This window comes from Rhinoraja longicauda, chromosome 37, assembly GCF_053455715.1.
Source record: "Rhinoraja longicauda isolate Sanriku21f chromosome 37, sRhiLon1.1, whole genome shotgun sequence".
Classification (NCBI taxonomy): domain Eukaryota; kingdom Metazoa; phylum Chordata; class Chondrichthyes; order Rajiformes; family Arhynchobatidae; genus Rhinoraja; species Rhinoraja longicauda.
In genome coordinates this window covers 4,492,052-4,508,929 of record NC_135989.1, presented here as the reverse complement: position 1 = coordinate 4,508,929, position 16,878 = coordinate 4,492,052, and the positions used below count along the sequence as shown (strand labels likewise).

Genomic DNA, 16,878 nt, shown 5'->3' with positions numbered 1-16,878 from the left:
GTCGCCCCCCAGGACACCCCAGAAGGCTCGAAGAAACTCCACAGTCAGCCCATCCAGCCCCGGAGACTTGCCCTACTGAGCTGGTGCAGGGCACCAGTCAACTCCTCCAGAGTTAGGGGATCATCGAGGCGCTCGGCCACCTCTCTGCACACTACGGGTAAGCCCTCCCCACAGTACCCCTTGTGCCTCCCCACTAGATGTTCCCTCGGAGAACAGAGTGTCATAGAACGACCAAACTGAGGCACCGATCCTCTCCGGATCCGTGATGGAGGAGCCATCGTCCGCAAGCAACTCGACAAACTGCCTGCGGGCACCTCGGCACTTTTCCAGGGAGAAGAAAAAGGGGGAGGCGCGGTCCAGATCGTGCAACATCTGGACTCGCGACCTCACATACGCGCCCCGGGACCTCCTCAGCTGCAAATCCCTCAGTGCCCCTTTCTTCTCCTGGTACTCCTCCCACTCACACAATTCCCCCTCCGTCTGACCCAGGCGAGACTCTGAGTCGAGCAACTCTCTCTCAAGCCGTCGATCTCGGAGTCCCGCCCCTTGGTCGACCCCCTCGTGTAGTCCTGGCAAAACAGACGGACGTAAGCCTTCCCTACATCCCACCACTGCCTTAGGGAAGGGAAACGCCCCTGCCTTTCCCTCCACTCCGCCCAGAACTGCTTGAATGAGTCCCGGAACCGGCGCTCCTCCAGCAGCCGGTTGTTGAAGTGCCAGTACGCGGACCTGCCCGTGTGCGCGTCGGGATAAAGTCCACTCGCACCAGGCAGTGGTCCGAGCACGGCTCCAACCGCATGGAGGCTGCCGAGACACAGGGACACATAAGCCTTAGACACATATACACGGTCAATACGGGAACCACCCCCCTTAAACCTGTATGAAAAGGCGCCGGAGTTGGGATGGAAATTCCTCCAAGCATCTACTAGCTCAAAAGAATCCACCAACTCCCTTAATGTCTTGACCGCTGCCGGATCGCGCTGAATGCCAGAGCGATCTCTCGCCTCAAGGGTACAATTAAAATCACCCCCCAGGAAAACACACTCCCCCCGATCGATGGTGTTCAACAGCGCGGTCACTTCTTGTGTTAACCGCGTCTGCATAGCACCGCTCTTGGGGGCGTACACATTAATAAAATGTAATGGCACGCCATCCAGGCGCACGGCCAGATACAACAGCCGGCCTGGTACAATGTCCTGCACCTTGACAATCTCCGGCTGGAAAGATGGGGCCAACAGGAAGGCCACTCCACTCGAAATGGAGGTGAGATGGCTCATGTAGACCCCCCCTTCCCACTCCAGGAGCCAGGTGGGCTCGTCACTAGCCACAGTGTGTGTTTCCTGCAGGAAGCTCACCGCGTACCTCCCGTCCCTCAGCACCGAGAGATGGTGAAACCTACGGAGAGACTCCCTGGCCCCATTAATATTCAGGCTGGCTATAGTGAGCTTCATTTTGAAAGCGCACTAGAACTTTTACCAGCCCCCCTTGACGGAATGGAGCCTCCCCGAGTCCTCTGCCCTTTCTTTAGGGACTTAAAAAGCTCTTGGAGCTGGCGCCGCTCATTTTTCAATACACCTGCCATGTTCCCCCTCCTCCTGAAGGATGGCATAAATGGACTGCAAGGGTACCGTTAGGTCTGACCAGAGGTCGACAGCCAGATCTGCCTTATTCCTCTTCCCTCTGCTGTCCTTCAGAAACTTCCGGAGTTCCCAGATATCAACAAGCCGAGACACGGGGCTGCGGGTGGGACAGTCCATCAACTCACTGTCGCTGGACTCCACGTCCCCCTCCTCCTCCCACTCAATGTCTGAGCCCGAGTCTGGATAGTTCTGACTCCCAGCCGCCTCGCTCACCCCTCCCTGTGAGGTGGGCGGGTCGGCCACATCACCCGGTCCCCTCCTCCGTCACCATCCCACCCCCAGGATCAGTGACGGGGCAGGTACCGGTACCTCTAACTGTGGCAAGCTGCCTGGTAAATGGCCAGGCTCCTGCACACCCCCACTGCCCTCTGTAACCGGATTGGGGGCAGTGATGTTGGAGGAAGTCTCCGGGGCGGGCAGTGAGAGGGTACGTCTGGAGTCCGACCGAAGGACACGATCCGAAACGACCATGTCCTCCTTCGCACCCAGGGCACCCGGCCCAGCACCGTCACCCAGAGAGTCCCCGTCCCCCACCACCAGGGGAACCACCTCGCTCTGGCCCTCAGGGGGCGATGTTCCCGGAGTCTCCCCTGCTCCCTCAGCCGATGGGGCAGCACATCCCTCAATAGGACTCGTAGCCTCAATGGGGAGCATGGGCTGGGGACCCACCCCCACACTCAAGTCCCCCCCATCAATCTTCCCCTGGTCACCCTCTAAGCCAGCGGACGCAATCCCTGGGGGAACAGCCCCCTCGGGTAGTGTGTCACCACTCTCAGGTGGTCCCTGCACTACAGAGGCATCCTCCTGCCCAGAGGAAGCGTGTACTGGGTACTCTGCCTCAACAGGGGAGAAACACCTCCCTTCAGGTCGCCCCTGACCTTCAGGGCCGTTCTCCGTGTCAGAGGACCCGTGCCTCCTCCTCTTATAACCACTAGGATGCGGTGGTACAGTCAGCTCCATTGCTGAAGCCTGTTCCTCCGCCCCACCATCTACCTGCTCATCCTCTCCAGCCCTCAGACCCTCAGGCTCAGAGGCGAGCTCGATAATATCTACTGCCGGGGGACCCTCATTAAGGTGACCTTCTGCCTGGCGTCCCGCTTGAACGTTCTTCTTCTTCCATTTAACTTTTTTACTCTTCTGTCTCTCCCAGCGCCCCTCATCCACCCCCCACCCTGCACCGGCATCCCCCGCCACAGGTACGGGACATGGGGGTGGTGGGGGAATGGAGGTTGGGGGCAAGGGAGCAAAGTCATCACGGGCCACCGTGGTAGAACCAGCAGCCCAGATGGGCCAGCACTGCCTTTCTGGGCCACCTTGGTGGAGCTGGCAGCCTGGTGCTTGGGACAATTCCTGCGGAAATGCCCCACCTCTTTGCATGCATGGCAGCGTGCTTGGCCCGTGTTCCAAAACACGCGATAGCAGAATCCTTCCCATTCAACCTCAAAACTCCCCTCCATATCAATCCCCTGTGCTAGCTGTATGCACACGGCGATTGAACGTTAATACATGCTGCATTTCGGATCATCCAACCTATGCAACAGTTTGGTGGGCCCAGACCGCACCTCCCCCAGCTTAGTTACATGTGGGAGCAGGAGCGCGTCCGGAACATAAGGGGGAACGTTGGACAGCATGACCGGCAGCACGGGCCGTCCCCATGGGTCCACCGCCATGTAAATCCCAGCCACCGTGATCCCCCTTTCCAATGCGGTAGCCACCGACTGCTCAGTCTTTAGGATGACAACAGCCTTCCCACTGACCACCGCGCCTGCCATTATGGCCTTCTTGCCAACAGTCTCCCCCAGCGCGGTTAGCACAGCCTTGAAGGTAATGTTGCCCTGCAAGGTCACTTTCACCCCGTGTATACGCCCCAACAACTCATGGCCCTTAGTCACGGAGACTGCCGACTGTACGGCAGCTGCATAATTCTTGGGGGCCGCCATCTTTAGGGCGTGGAGCAAAACAAAACGTCTCCGTTTTTTATAAGTCAAAGCAGTCTTTCTGCTGTTGCTGCACCTCCACGCATTTGCAGCAGTTTAAAGTCGTGAAGGCTTTCCTGGCAAAGCAACAGAAAGCAGTCTCCTCCTGATAAGATAGGGAAAAGTCCGTGCCAATCCTCCGTCGTAGAAAATGGAGCTTCCGGAGGCTTCTTCCCCAGGTCTCGGTCGCCCCTCCCGGCTTCAACGAAAATCCAATGCACTGTTGCCGTACTTACCCGGCACACCTGGACCGGGCAAAGTCGGTGTGGGAGGGAGCTTTCCGATGCTACAGACCACAAACACCGCTCTAGACTCAGCTCCCACCAGTTCAAGTGCAACTTGGCCTTCCGCCAGCCACTGCCGCTCCTACGACTTTCAGAAAACACGAACAAATCCTCCCCAATTAGAGGACTCTTTCAACAAAGAGAGTCTCTGCTTTCCGACAGAAGTCCAAAAAGCAAATTCTGACTGCTTTCGTTTGTCCTCGCCAAACAAATCCTTCGAAAATAATCAAATCCTCACAGCCAGCGCCACACACCCACGTCCGATCCTGACCACGGGTGCTGTCTGTACGGAGTTTGTACGTTCCTCCCGTGGGTTTTCTCCGGGTGCTCCGGTTTCCTCCCACACTCCAAAGACGTGCGGGTTTGTAGGTTAATTTTCCCAGTAAAATTGTAAATTGTCCCTAGTGTGTGTAGGATAGTGTTAGTGTGCGGGGATCGCTGGTAGAACTGAAGGGCATGTTTCCACGCTGTATCTCTAACCCAAACTAAACTAAATTAGGCCATTCAGCCCATCAGGTCTACTCCGCCATTCAATCATGGCTGATCTATCTCTCCCTCTCACCCCCATTCTCCTGCCTTCTCCCCATAACCCCTGACACCCGTACTCATCAAGAATCTGTCGATCTCCGCCTTAATAATACTCCAGACAAACGTAGACTGGGCGATCGTTTCGCGGAACACCTTCGCTCAGCCCGCGTGAACCAACCTGATCTCCCGGTTGCCAACACATTAACTCCCTCCCACTCCCACACTGACCTTTTTGTCCTGGGCCTCCTCCATTGTCAGAGTGAGGCTAAACGCAAATTGGAGGAACAGCACCTCATATTTCGCTGGGCAGCTCACACCCCAGTGGTATGAACATTGATATATCTCACTTCAAGTAACCCTTGCCTTCCCTCTCTCTCCATCCCTCCCCACCCAAGTCGCACCAGCTTCTCGTTCTCACCTAGCAAACAGCTAACAATGTCCTTTCTTCAGTCTGAAGAAGGGTCTCGACCCAAAACGTCACCCATTCCTTCTCTCCTGAGATGCTGCCTGACCTGCTGAGTTACTCCAGCATTTTGTGAATAAATACCTTCCAGCATCTGCAGTTATTTTCTTATAATGTCCTTTAACTAATCCTTTAGCTAACTAATCCTTTATCATCGTTACTTTTTTGCACATCTTTCATTCATTGTTCTTTACCTCTCTACATCACCGTCTCTATCTCTCGATTCCCTTATCCCTAAACAGTCTGGAGAAGGGTCTCGACCCGAATTTAGAAGGATGAGAGGAGATCTTGTCGAAACGTATAAGATTATTAAGGGGTTGGACACGTTAGAGGCAGGAAACATGTTCCCAATGTTGGGGGAGTCCAGAACGAAAGGCCACAGTTTAAGAATAAGGGGTCGGCCATTTAGAACTGAGATGAGGAAAAACTTTTTCAGTCAGAGAGTTGTGAATCTGTGGAATTCTCTGCCTCAGAAGGCAGTGGAGGCCAATTCTCTGAATGCATTCAAGAGAGAGCTGGATAGAGCTCTTAAGGATAGCGGAGTCAGGGGGTATGGGGAGAAGGCAGGAACGGGGTACTGATTGAGAATGATCAGCCATGATCACATTGAGTGGCGGTGCTGGCTCGAAGGGCCGAATGGCCTATCCTGCACCTATTGTCTATTGTCAGCCATTCCTTCTCTCCTGAGATGCCGCCTGCCCCGCTGTGTCACTCCAGCTTTGTGTGTGTGTCTTCAGAATGAGCAAGGGGTTAGCTAGCCTGAGACCAACGAGCCAGGGGACAAACATTCACCCCACTCACCGTCAACAGCGGGACACTGGAACCATTCTGCTTATACTGGTGACAATTGTCACTGACATCAGACGCCAAGTGCTGGATACAACATGACAGCTCATCGCCACCTCCCTTCTTCCCGCGCTGAATGAAACCGGGAAAAGAGATTAAACGAAGCATTAGCAAGTCTGTATGATCGTGACCCAAGCCCCTTCCAGGGGTCACTGTGGGTGGATCAGGTCGTAAGTGATAGGAGCAGAATTAGGCCATTCGGCCCATCAAGTCTACTCCGCCATTCAATCATGGCTGATCCATCTCTCCCTCCAACCCCATTCTCCTGCCTTCTCCCCATAACTAACCCCTGACACCCGTACTGATCAAGAATCCTGTTACACCTGCAGTCCCTCTCTCTCCATCCCCCCCCCCACCCAGCTCGCACCAGCTTGTCGTTCTCACCTCACAAACAGCTAGCGATGGCCAGTCCCCTTCATCATCGTTACATTTCTGCAATTCTTTCATTTATCTATACACTAAAACTCTTGTTTGTTTGTTTGTTTGTTCCTGAACTACATCCAAAACGGTACACGATAGCTCGACCATTTTAGGCCAACCTTATTCACCGTCGTCCCTTTGGTGCTAATGGAAGAGGTTTCATTGAAATCGTGTTATATTGTTAAAGTTATTCACATTTCAGTTTAAATCTATCTCCTAGGGAGGGAAGGGGGGAGAGGAGGTGGAGGGGAGAGGGGGGGGAGGGGAGAGGAGGGGGGGAGGAGGGGGGGAGAGGAGATGGGAGAGGAGGGGGAGAGGCGGAGAGGAGGGGGGAGAGGAGGGGGGATAGGGGAGAGAAGGGGGAGAGGAGGGGGGGAGAGGAGATGGGAGAGGTGGGGGGGGAGGAGTGGGGTAGAGGAGGTGGGAGAGGAGGGGTGGAGAGGAGGGTGGAGAGAAGGGGGAGAGGGGAGTGGAGGGGGGAGAGAGGAGGGGGGGAGAAAGGAGGGGGGGGAGAGAGAGGAGGGGGGAGAGAGGAGGGGGGAGAGAGGAGGGGGGGAGAGAGGAGGGGGAGAGAGGAGGGGGGAGAGAGAGGAGTGGGGAGAGAGGAGGGTAGGAGAGAGGAGGGTAGGAGAGAGGAGGGGGAGAGAAGGAGGGTGGGAGAGAGGAGGGGGGAGAGAGGAGGGGTGGGAGAGAGGAGGGTAGGAGAGAGGAAGGGGGGAGAGCGGAGGGAGGGAGAGGAGGGGGGAGAGGAGGGGGGAGAGGAGGGGGGGAGAGAGGAGGGGGGGAGAGAGGAGGGGGGGAGAGAGGAGGGGGGAGAGAGAGGAGGGGGGGAGAGAGGAGGGTAGGAGGAGGGGGGAGAGAGGAGGGTGGGAGAGAGGAGGGTAGGAGAGAGGAGGGGGGAGAGAGGAGGGGGGAGGGGGGAGCGGAGGGGTTGGGGAGAGGGAGGGGGGGGAGAGGAGGGGGCACATGTTTCCTGCCTCTAACGTGTCCAGCCCCTTAATAATCTTATATGTTTCTATAAAATCCCCTCTCATCCTTCTAAATTCCAGTGTATACAAGCCTAGTTGCTCCAGTCTTTCAACATACGACAGTCCCCGCCATTCCGGGAATTAACCTGGTAAACCTACGCTGCACGCCCTATTACTGATTACTATTGATAGAGGTGGGAAATTATGGGGAGGGGGATGGTGGAAAGTGAAAGATGGGGGAAATGGAGTTGGGGAGAAATGGGGGGGGTGTGGGTGTGGAAAGTGACGGGGGAAGGAGGGGGGATAGGGAAGGGGGAGGAAGGAGGGGAAGGGGAGGGGAGGAAGGAGGGGGGATGAAGGGATGTGGAGATCGGGGTTATGGAACAGATCAGCCTTGCGTTTATCGCTGGGCTGAGCAGCCAGCGTTTGAGATCCCCGCACACAATAGGCTGAACTGATCGGAGAGGCCGCGCTCACGTACCGCGGCTGAGGCACATTTCGCCGCAGTCGGGCGCTCCACCTCTGAAGGGCATTTCACATCTGCAAAGCAAAGAGAATCCAACAGTAAGTCAGCCGGGACCGTACCCGAGTGGAACCCAATGGTGGGCGAGTCGTGGGTGCCGTAGATCGACTGAGGATCGGGCAAAGAAAAATAGAAACAGACAATAGGTGCAGGAGGAGGCCATTCGGCCCTTCGAGCCAGCACCCACCATTCACCCTGATCATGGCTGATCATCCACAATCAATAACCTTCTCCCCATATCCCTTGATTCCACTAGCCCCTAGAGCTCTATCTAGCTCTCTTTTAAATCCATCCAGTGAATTGGCCTCCACTGCCCTCTGTGGCAGAGAATTCCACAAACTCACAACTCTCTCGGTGAAAAAGTTTCTTCTCACCTCAGTTTTAAACGGCCTCCCCTTTATTCTTAGACCGTGTGGCCCCTGGTTCTGGACAGGCCGAGGGAACAAAGAGGAACCATTGGGGACCTCGTCGAACATGTTGTTACTTTGTCTGTGCCCTTTACATGTCCACTTTTTGCATACCTTGTGTGTGGTAGGCAAAAACAAAGACTTTTGTCCCGACAAACATGCTCGTCTTTGGGATTTGGGAGGAAACCGGAGCAACCGGAGGAAACGCACGCAGACACAGGGAGAACGTGCAAACTCCGCACAGACAGCAACCGAGGTCAGGATGGAACCCGGGTCGCTGGCGTTAAGTAGGAGGGTCTGGACCCGAAACATCTCTCTATTCCTTCTCTCCAGAGATGCTGCCTGACCCGCTGAGTGACTCCAGCACTTGTATCCACCTTCCTTCACCGCCACCCCCGGCAGCATTTCCACACCGCCGCTACACTGGGTGCAAATCAAAAACCGTGGAAAGGACACTTCAGGTGAATGCAGCGCCGGAGACCCGGGTTCCATCCCGACTACGGATGCTGTCTGTACGGAGTTTGTACCTTCTCCCCGTGACCTGCGTGGGTTTTCTCTGAGATCTCCGGTTTCCCCACACACTCCAAAGACGTGCAGGATTACAGGTTAATTGGCTTGGTATAAATGTAGGTTTTGTCGGTTAATTGGCTTGGTATAATTGTAAATTCTCCCCAGTGTGTGTAGGGCAGTGTTAGTATGCGGACTCAGTAGGCTGAAGGGCCTGTTCCGCACCGTATCTCTGAACTAAATAAAACTAAAATAAACTAATTTCGAGGGAGAAAATAAGCCAGCAAATTTGCACCTCTCATTTGCCCACCCGCACCAGAGAATGCCCTGAGCTGCTGGAGGTAGAAAGAGAGCCGAACCTATTACAGAAGCTTTATGGCCTTTACAATAATGTGACCAACACAGCAAAACAGCTACTTCAGCCATGATCACATTGAATGGTGGTACTGGCTCGAAGGGCTGAATGGCCTCCTCCTGCACCTATTGTCTATTAACAGAGGTCAACATTGAGAAGATAAACAATGAGCTGCTGGATTTTCCGAACAGGTTAATTGTCTTCATTTTATAGACAATAGACCATTCAATGTGATCATGGCTGATCATTCTCAATCAGTACCCCGTTCCTGCCTTCTCCCCATACCCCCTGACTCCGCTATCCGGAAGAGCTCTATCTAGCTTTCTCTTGAATGCATTCAGAGAATTGGCCTCCACTGCCTTCTGAGGCAGAGAATTCCACAGATTCACAACTCTCTGACTGAAATTTTTTGTCCTCATCTCCGTTCTAAATGGCCTACCCCTTATTCTTAAACTGTGTGGCCCGTGGTTCTGCAGCTTTCTTCCTTTAGAGAGGGTTAGATTTAGCTCTCTTTCAAGGGGGAGTTAGATTTTGCTCTGAGGGGCTAAAGGAATCAAGGGATGTGGGGGGAAAAGCAGGAACGGGGTACTGATTTTGGATGATCTGCCATGATCACATTGAACGGCAGTGCTGGCTCGAAGGGCTGAATGGCCTCCTCCTGCACCTATGTTTCTATGTTTCTAGCTGTTAACTGCAGGTCTGATACGGGATGAGCATTTTTAATCCAGTTTGTTACCTATGCAGGGTCTTTTTGAACCACGCTTTGCTGATTCTGAGTTACAGATGCAGATGAAATCTTTTTTACCCTTTCGGAGGCACTTGCCATTTGTACCACAAATATTGTCTTCGACACACGGATTTACATCTGTATAAAAGAGAAAGGATGAGAGAGAATACACAAATCACGATCCAGTAAGTTCCCTTTCCCCTGACTCTCAGTCTGAAGAAGGGTCTCGACAGGCAGTATCTCTGGAGAGAAGGAATGGGTGACGTTTCGGGTCGAGACCCTCCCGAAGACTGCGGTCTGAAGAAAGGTCTCGACCCGAAACGTCACCTATTCATTTTCTCCAGAGATGCTGCCCGACCCGCTGAGACCTGTAGGTTAATTGGCTTGGTAAATGTAAAATTGTGTGTGTAGGATAGTTTTAATGTGCGGGGAATGCTGGTCAGTGTGGACTCGGTGGGCCGAAGAGCCTGTTTCCACGCTGCATCTCTAAACTAAACTACAAGTTCATCAATATTTTAACTTTATTTGTCATTCGGTACCGAGGGTACCGAACGAAATTACGTTACCAGCAGTCACACAAAAAAAGAAACACAAGACACATGACCCCAACACAAACACCCATCACAGTGACTCCAAACACCCCCTCACTGTGATGGAGGCAACAAAACTTCTGCTCTCTTCCCACGCCCTAGTCCCCGCGGCCGAGCCACACCGGGCGCTGAAACATCACACGGCCGAGCCGGACGATGGAAGGCCCGTGGCCGTACTGTGCGCAGCCAAGTCCCGCGGCCGAGCCGCGCCGGGCGATGTTAGGTCCCGCGGCCGAGCCGCACCGGGCGATATTAGGTCCCGTGGCCGAGCCGCACCTGGCGCTGAACCGTCCCGCGGCCGTACCGGGCGCTGGAAGGCCCCGCGGGCGATGAAAGGCCCCGCGTTTTTTGGGGTTTTTTCAGCGCAAACGGAGATACGACTCGGAAAGGGTCGCATTTCCGTTGAGGAAGAGATTTTTAAAAGTTTCCCCCACCCCCCACATATACACAGCTAAAGATAGACTATTCCATACATCTAACACTAACAAATAGACAAGAAAAGAAGAAAGACAAACAGACTGCCAGCGAGCCGCAGCTGCACGGCAGCGCCGCCACTTCCGGATCCCCTCCCTTCCAACCTTCTCTCTATCATGCAGTTCCCTCCCTCAGCCACCCCCCGCCCGTGCAACCCCTCTCACACAACACCCTCTCCTTCGCCCCAGTTCCCTCTCCCACCCTCGCCCCCCCCTTGACACCCCCCCATTATCTGATCCCCCTTCCCGCCACCATTCTCTGTAACACAACAAGGACAAGTTGAGCTTTAAACCCACAACATCCCCCCCTCCCGCTCCCTCTGCATGACCCTCCTCTCTCCGCACTCCCCTGCACTCCCCCCCCCCCCCCCCCCCCCACCAATGTGCTCCACACCCACCCCCGATCACCCCCCATATTACCTGGTCCCGCCCCCTCCTCCACCCCCTCTCCCTCTCCCTCTCGACCCCCTCTCCCTCCCCAATTCCTCCCTCCCTCCCTCCCTCTCCCTACTCCCTCCTCCCGCCCACCATCCCCACCCTCCCAACCTTCTCTCTCTCATGCAGTTCCCTCCCTCAACCACCCCCCGGCCCTCTCCACCCCTCACACACAACACCCCCTCCCTAGCCCCACTTCCCCCTCCCACCCTCACCCCCCCTGATGACCCCCCTCATGATCTCCCCCCCCATTACCTGGTCTCCCCTTCCCACCGCCCTTCCCTGTGACACAAGAATGACAAGTTGAGCGTTAAACGCACAACATCCCCCCTCCCCCTCCGCCTCGTGACCCTCCTCTCTCTGCCCCCCTTCCCCCCTCTAGCCCCCTTCCACCATGCCCCACACACAGACTTGCCCACCACCCCCATATTACCTGGTCCCCGTCCCTCCTCCACTCCCCCTCCCTCCCCTACCCTTCCTCCACCCACCATCCCCTCCCTCCCAACCTCTTTCTCATGCAGTTCCCTCCCCATACCAGCCCCCGCCCTTTCAACCCCTCTCACACAACACCCCATCCCTCGACCCCACTTCCCTCTCCCACCCTCGCTCCCACCCCCCTGATGAACCCCCTCATTACACCCCCCCCCCACATTACCTGATCTTAGACAATAGACAATAGACAATAGGTGCAGGAGTAGGCCATTCGGCCCTTCGAGCCAGCACCGCCATTCAATGTGATCATGGCTGATCATTCTCAATCAGTACCCCATTCCTGCATTCTCCCCATATCCCCTGACTCCGCTATCTTTAAGAGCTCTATCTAGCTCTCTCTTGAATGTATTCAGAGAATTGGCCTCCACTGCCCTCTGAGGCAGAGAATTCCACAGATTCACAACTCTCTGACTGAAAAAGTTTTTCCTCATCTGTTCTAAATGGCCTACCCCTTATTCTTAAACTGTGGCCCCTGGTTCTGGACTCCCCCCAACATTGGGAACATGTTTCCTGCCTCTAATGTGTCCAACCCCTTAATAATCTTATACGTTTCGATAAGATCCCCTCTCATTTTTCTAAATTCCAGTGTATACAAGCCTATTCGCTCCAGTCTTTCAACATATGACAGTCCCGCCATTCCGGGAATTAACCTAGTAAACCTACGCTGCACGCCCTCAATAGCAAGAATATCCTTCCTCAAATTTGGAGACCAAAACTGCACACAGTACTCCAGGTGCGGTCTCACTAGGGCCCTGTACAACTGCAGAAGGACCTCTTTGCTCCTATACTCAAACTCCTCTTTTTATGAAGGCCAACATTCCATTGGCTTTCTTCACTGCCTGCTGTACCTGCATGCTTCCTTTCAGTGACTGATGCACTAGGACACCCAGATCACGTTGTACGTCCCCTTTTCCTAACTTGACACCATTCAGATAATAATCTGCCTTCCTATTCTTACCACCAAAGTGGATAACCTCACACTTATCCACATTAAACTGCATCTGCCAAGCATCCGCCCGCTCACACAACCTGTCCAAGTCACCCTGCAACCTCATAGCATCTTCCTCACAGTTCACACTGCCACCCCAGCTTTGTATCATCTGCAAATTTGCTAATGGTACTTTTAATCCCTTCATCCAAGTCATTGATGTATATTGTAAATAGCTGTGGTCCCAACACCGAGCCTTGCGGTACCCCACTAGTCACTACCTGACATTCTGAAAGGGACCCATTTATCCCCACTCTTTGCTTTCTGTCTGTCAACCAATTTTCTATCCATGTCAGTACCCTACCTCCAATACCATGTGCTCTAATTTTGCCCACCAATCTCCTATGTGGGACCTTGTCGAAGGCTTTCTGAAAGTCGAGGTACACCACATCCACCGGCTCTCCCTGTCAATTTTCCTAGTTACATCCTCAAAAAATTCCAGTAGATTAGTCAAGCATGATTTCCCCTTCGTAAATCCATGCTGACTCGGAACGATCCTGTTACTGCTATCCAAATGCTCCGCAATTTCGTCTTTTATAATTGACTCCAGCATCTTCCCCACCACTGATGTCAGACTAACTGGTCTATAATTTCCCGTTTTCTCTCTCCCTCCTTTCTTGAAAAGTGGGATAACATTAGCTGCCCTCCAATCCACAGGAACTGACCCGGAATCTATAGAACATTGGAAAATAATCACTGATGCGTCCACAATTTGTAGAGCCACCTCCTTAAGCACCCTGGGATGCAGACCATCAGGCCCTGGGGATTTATCAGCCTTGAGTCCCATCAGTCTACCCCAAACTTTTTCCTGCCTAATGTGGATTTCCTCCAGTTCCTGTCACCCTAGGATCTCTGGCCACTAGAACATCTGGGAGATTGTTTGTATCCTCCTCAGTGAAGACAGATCCAAAGTACCGGTTCAACTCGTCTGCCATTTCCTTGTTCCCCATAATAAATTCCCCTGCTTCTGTCTTCAAGGGACCCACATTTGCCTTGACTATTTTTTTCCTCTTCACATACCTAAAAAAGCTTTTACTATCCTCCTTTATATTATTTGCTAGTTTACCCTCGTACCTCATCTTTTCTCCCCGTATTGCCTTTTTAGTTATCTTCTGTTGCTCTTTAAAAGAGTCCCAATCCTCTGGCTTCCCACTCTTCTTTGCTATGTTATACTTCTTCCCCTTTATTTTTATGCTGTCCTTGACTTCCCTTGTCAGCCACGGGTGCCTCTTACTCCCCTTAGAATCTGTCCTCCTCTTTGGGATCAATTGATCCTGCAACTTCTGCATTATTCCCAGGAATACCTGCCATTGCTGTTCCACAGTCTTCCCTGCTAGGGCCTCCTTCCATCTTCCCCCTCCTTATCCCTCCCTCCCTCTCCCCACCTCCCCCCACCCTCGCCCCTCTTCCCTCTCCCATCCTCAGGCCCCTCATCATCCCTCATGATTCCTCCCTCCCTCCCTCCCTCGCCCCTCTTCCCTCTCCCACCCTCGCCCCCACCCCCCCCATTACCTGATCCCCTCTTCCCGCCATCTTTCTCTATAACACAACAAGGACAAGTTGAGCTTTAAACCCACAACACCCCCCCTCCCCCTCGTCCCGCGTAACCCTCCTCTCTCCGCGCTCCCCTGCACTCCCCCCCCCCACCAATGTGCTCCACAATCACCCCCGATCCCCCCATATTACCTGGTCCCATCCCCTCCTCAACCCCCTCTCCCTACCCCTCTCCCTCACTCCTTCCCTTCCCACCTCCTCCCACCCTCCCCTACCCCTTCCTCCTGCCCACCATCCCCTCCCTCCCAACCTTCTCTCTCTCATGCAGTTCCCTCCCCATACCACCCCCCGCCCTTCCAACCCCTCTCACACAACACTCCCTCCCTCGCCCCACTGCCCTCCCACCGTCCCCCCGTCCCCCCCCCATTACCTGGTCTCCCTGTGCCGCCATCTTTCTCTGTAACACAAGGACAAGTTGAGCTTTAAACCCACAACATCCTACCCTCCCCCTCGTCCCGTGTGACCCTCCTCTCTCCGCCCACCTGCACCCCCTCCATACGCCCCGCTCTAGCCCCCCAACAATGTGCCTCCTCCCTCCATGACCCACACACACACCCCCATATTACCTGGTCCCGTCCCCTCCTCAACCCCCTCTCCCTCCCCAATTCCTCCCTCCCTCCCTCCCTCACCCTACCCCCTCCTCCCGCCCACCATCCCCACCCGCCCAAACTTCTCTCTCTCATGCAGCCCCCTCCCTCAAACGCCCCCGGCCCTCTCCACCCCTCTCGCACAACACCCCCTCCCTCGCCCCACTTCCCCCTCCCACCCTCATCCCCCCTGATGACCCCCCCTCATGATCTCCCCCACATTACCTGGTCTCCCCTTCCCGCCACCCTTCCCTGTAAGACAAGAATGACAAGTTGAGCGTTAAACCCACAACATCCCCCCTCCCCCTCCCCCTCGTGACCCTCCTCTCTCTGCCCCCCTGCACCTCTAGCCCCCTTCCACCATGCCCCACAGACAGACTTGCCCACCACCCCCATATTACCTGGTCCCGTCCCCTCCTCCACTCCCTCTCCCTCCCCCTTACCCCTTCCTCCCACCCACCATCCCCTCCCTCCCAACCTTCTCTCTCATGCAGTTCCCTCCCCATACCAGCCCCCGCCCTTTCAACCCCTCACACACAACACCCCCTCCCTCACCCCACTTCCCTCTCCCATCCTCGCCCCCACCCCCCTGATGAACCCTTTCATTACACCCCCCCCACATTACCTGATCTTCCCCCTCCTTATCCCTCCCTCCCTCTCCCCACCTCCCCCCACCCTCGCCCCTCTTCCCTCTCCCACCCTCGCCCCCCCCTGACACCCCCCCATTACCTGATCCCCCCTTCCCGCCATCTTTCTCTGTAACACAACAAGAACAAGTTGAGCTTTAAACCCACAACATCCCCCCCGCCCCCTAGTCCCGCGTGACCCTTCTCTCTCCGCGCTCCCCTGCAACCCCCCCCCCCACCAATGTGCTCCACATTCACCCCCGACCCCCCCATATTACCTGGTCCCATCCCCTCCTCAACCCCTTCTCCCTCTCCCTACCCCTCCCTCTCCCTCCCTCCCACCTCGTCCCACCCTCCCCTACCCCTTCCTCCTGCCCACCATCCCCTACCCCTTCCTCCTGCCCACCATCCCATCCCTTCCAACCTTCTCTCTCTCATGCAGTTCCCTCCCCATAACACCCCCCGCCCTTTCAACCCCTCTCACACAACACATCCTCCCTCGCCCCACTTCCCTCCCACCGTCCCCCCCGTCCGTCCCCCCCATTAACCTGGTCTCCCTGTGCCGCCATCTTTCTCTGTAACACAACAAGGACAAGTTGAGCTTTAAACCCACAACATCCTCCCATCACCCTCGTCCCGTGTGACCCTCCTCTCTCCGCCCACCTGCACCCCCTCCATACGCCCCCCTCCAGCCCCCCAACAATGTGCCTCCTCCCTCCATGACCCACACACACACCCACACCCCCATATTACCTGGTCCCGTCCCCTCCTCAACCCCCTCTCCCTCCCCAATTCCTCCCTCCCTCCCCCTCCCTTCACCCTCCTCCCGCCTGTTATGGGAATAGCGCACCCGGTGGTGCAGTACCGGGGATATATTAGCCATGGGGCTGTAGCCAGAGTGATCCTGAATTAAAATGGCTGAACCCAAGACTCGAGTGTTAATTAGTTGTGTAGCTGTGCTGTAGCAGGTTACAGAAAGGAAACACACTAACAAAACATGGTGTCAGACAGCAGACGACGTTTGTGAGTAATTACTGCTGAGAGACGACTGTGGGGCCTACATTGTTTCCATTGATAGAGGGGCGGATTTATCAGGAAAATGGAGCAGCTGAAGCCCCCTAGGCAAATGAATTTTGAGGCAAGGGACCTGCCAATGGAGTGGAGACAATGGAGGGAAGAGTTTGAGCTCTATGTTGATTTGAGCATGGAAGGGAAGGATGACCAGACAATGAGGAAACTGCTAATGTACATAGTTGGACCGCAAGGGAGAGAGCTCTACCAAACGCTCGAGACACGGACGCCGGAGGGCAACGTTCAAGAGGTTAGACTAGCGCAGGCACTCGATGCTTTCGAACAGCATTCTCAACCCATGAGGAACGAGACCATCGACAGGTATAGATTCTTTATGCGGAGCCAAGAGAGAGGGGAGACTTTTCATTCGTTTTTAATAGAACTGAAGCTCTTGGCAGCTCATTGCGGTTTCAGAGAG

The 16,878-nt window shown here is 54.8% G+C and overlaps 1 protein-coding gene across 1 annotated transcript in view; it reads right to left on the bottom strand.

Annotated features, from left to right (window-relative positions):
* Window positions 1-16,878, bottom strand: part of LOC144610569 (adhesion G protein-coupled receptor E3-like) — a 53,416-nt gene that overhangs the window by 23,288 nt on the left and 13,250 nt on the right. The window contains exons 4-9 of the mRNA XM_078429375.1: window positions 15,493-15,519; window positions 14,989-15,015; window positions 14,547-14,573; window positions 9,654-9,782; window positions 7,607-7,665; window positions 5,693-5,809 (exon numbers count right to left, since the gene is read on the bottom strand). Of these exons, the coding sequence (XP_078285501.1) occupies window positions 5,693-5,809; window positions 7,607-7,665; window positions 9,654-9,782; window positions 14,547-14,573; window positions 14,989-15,015; window positions 15,493-15,519 (386 nt within the window). The remainder of the gene's footprint in view (window positions 1-5,692; window positions 5,810-7,606; window positions 7,666-9,653; window positions 9,783-14,546; window positions 14,574-14,988; window positions 15,016-15,492; window positions 15,520-16,878) is intronic.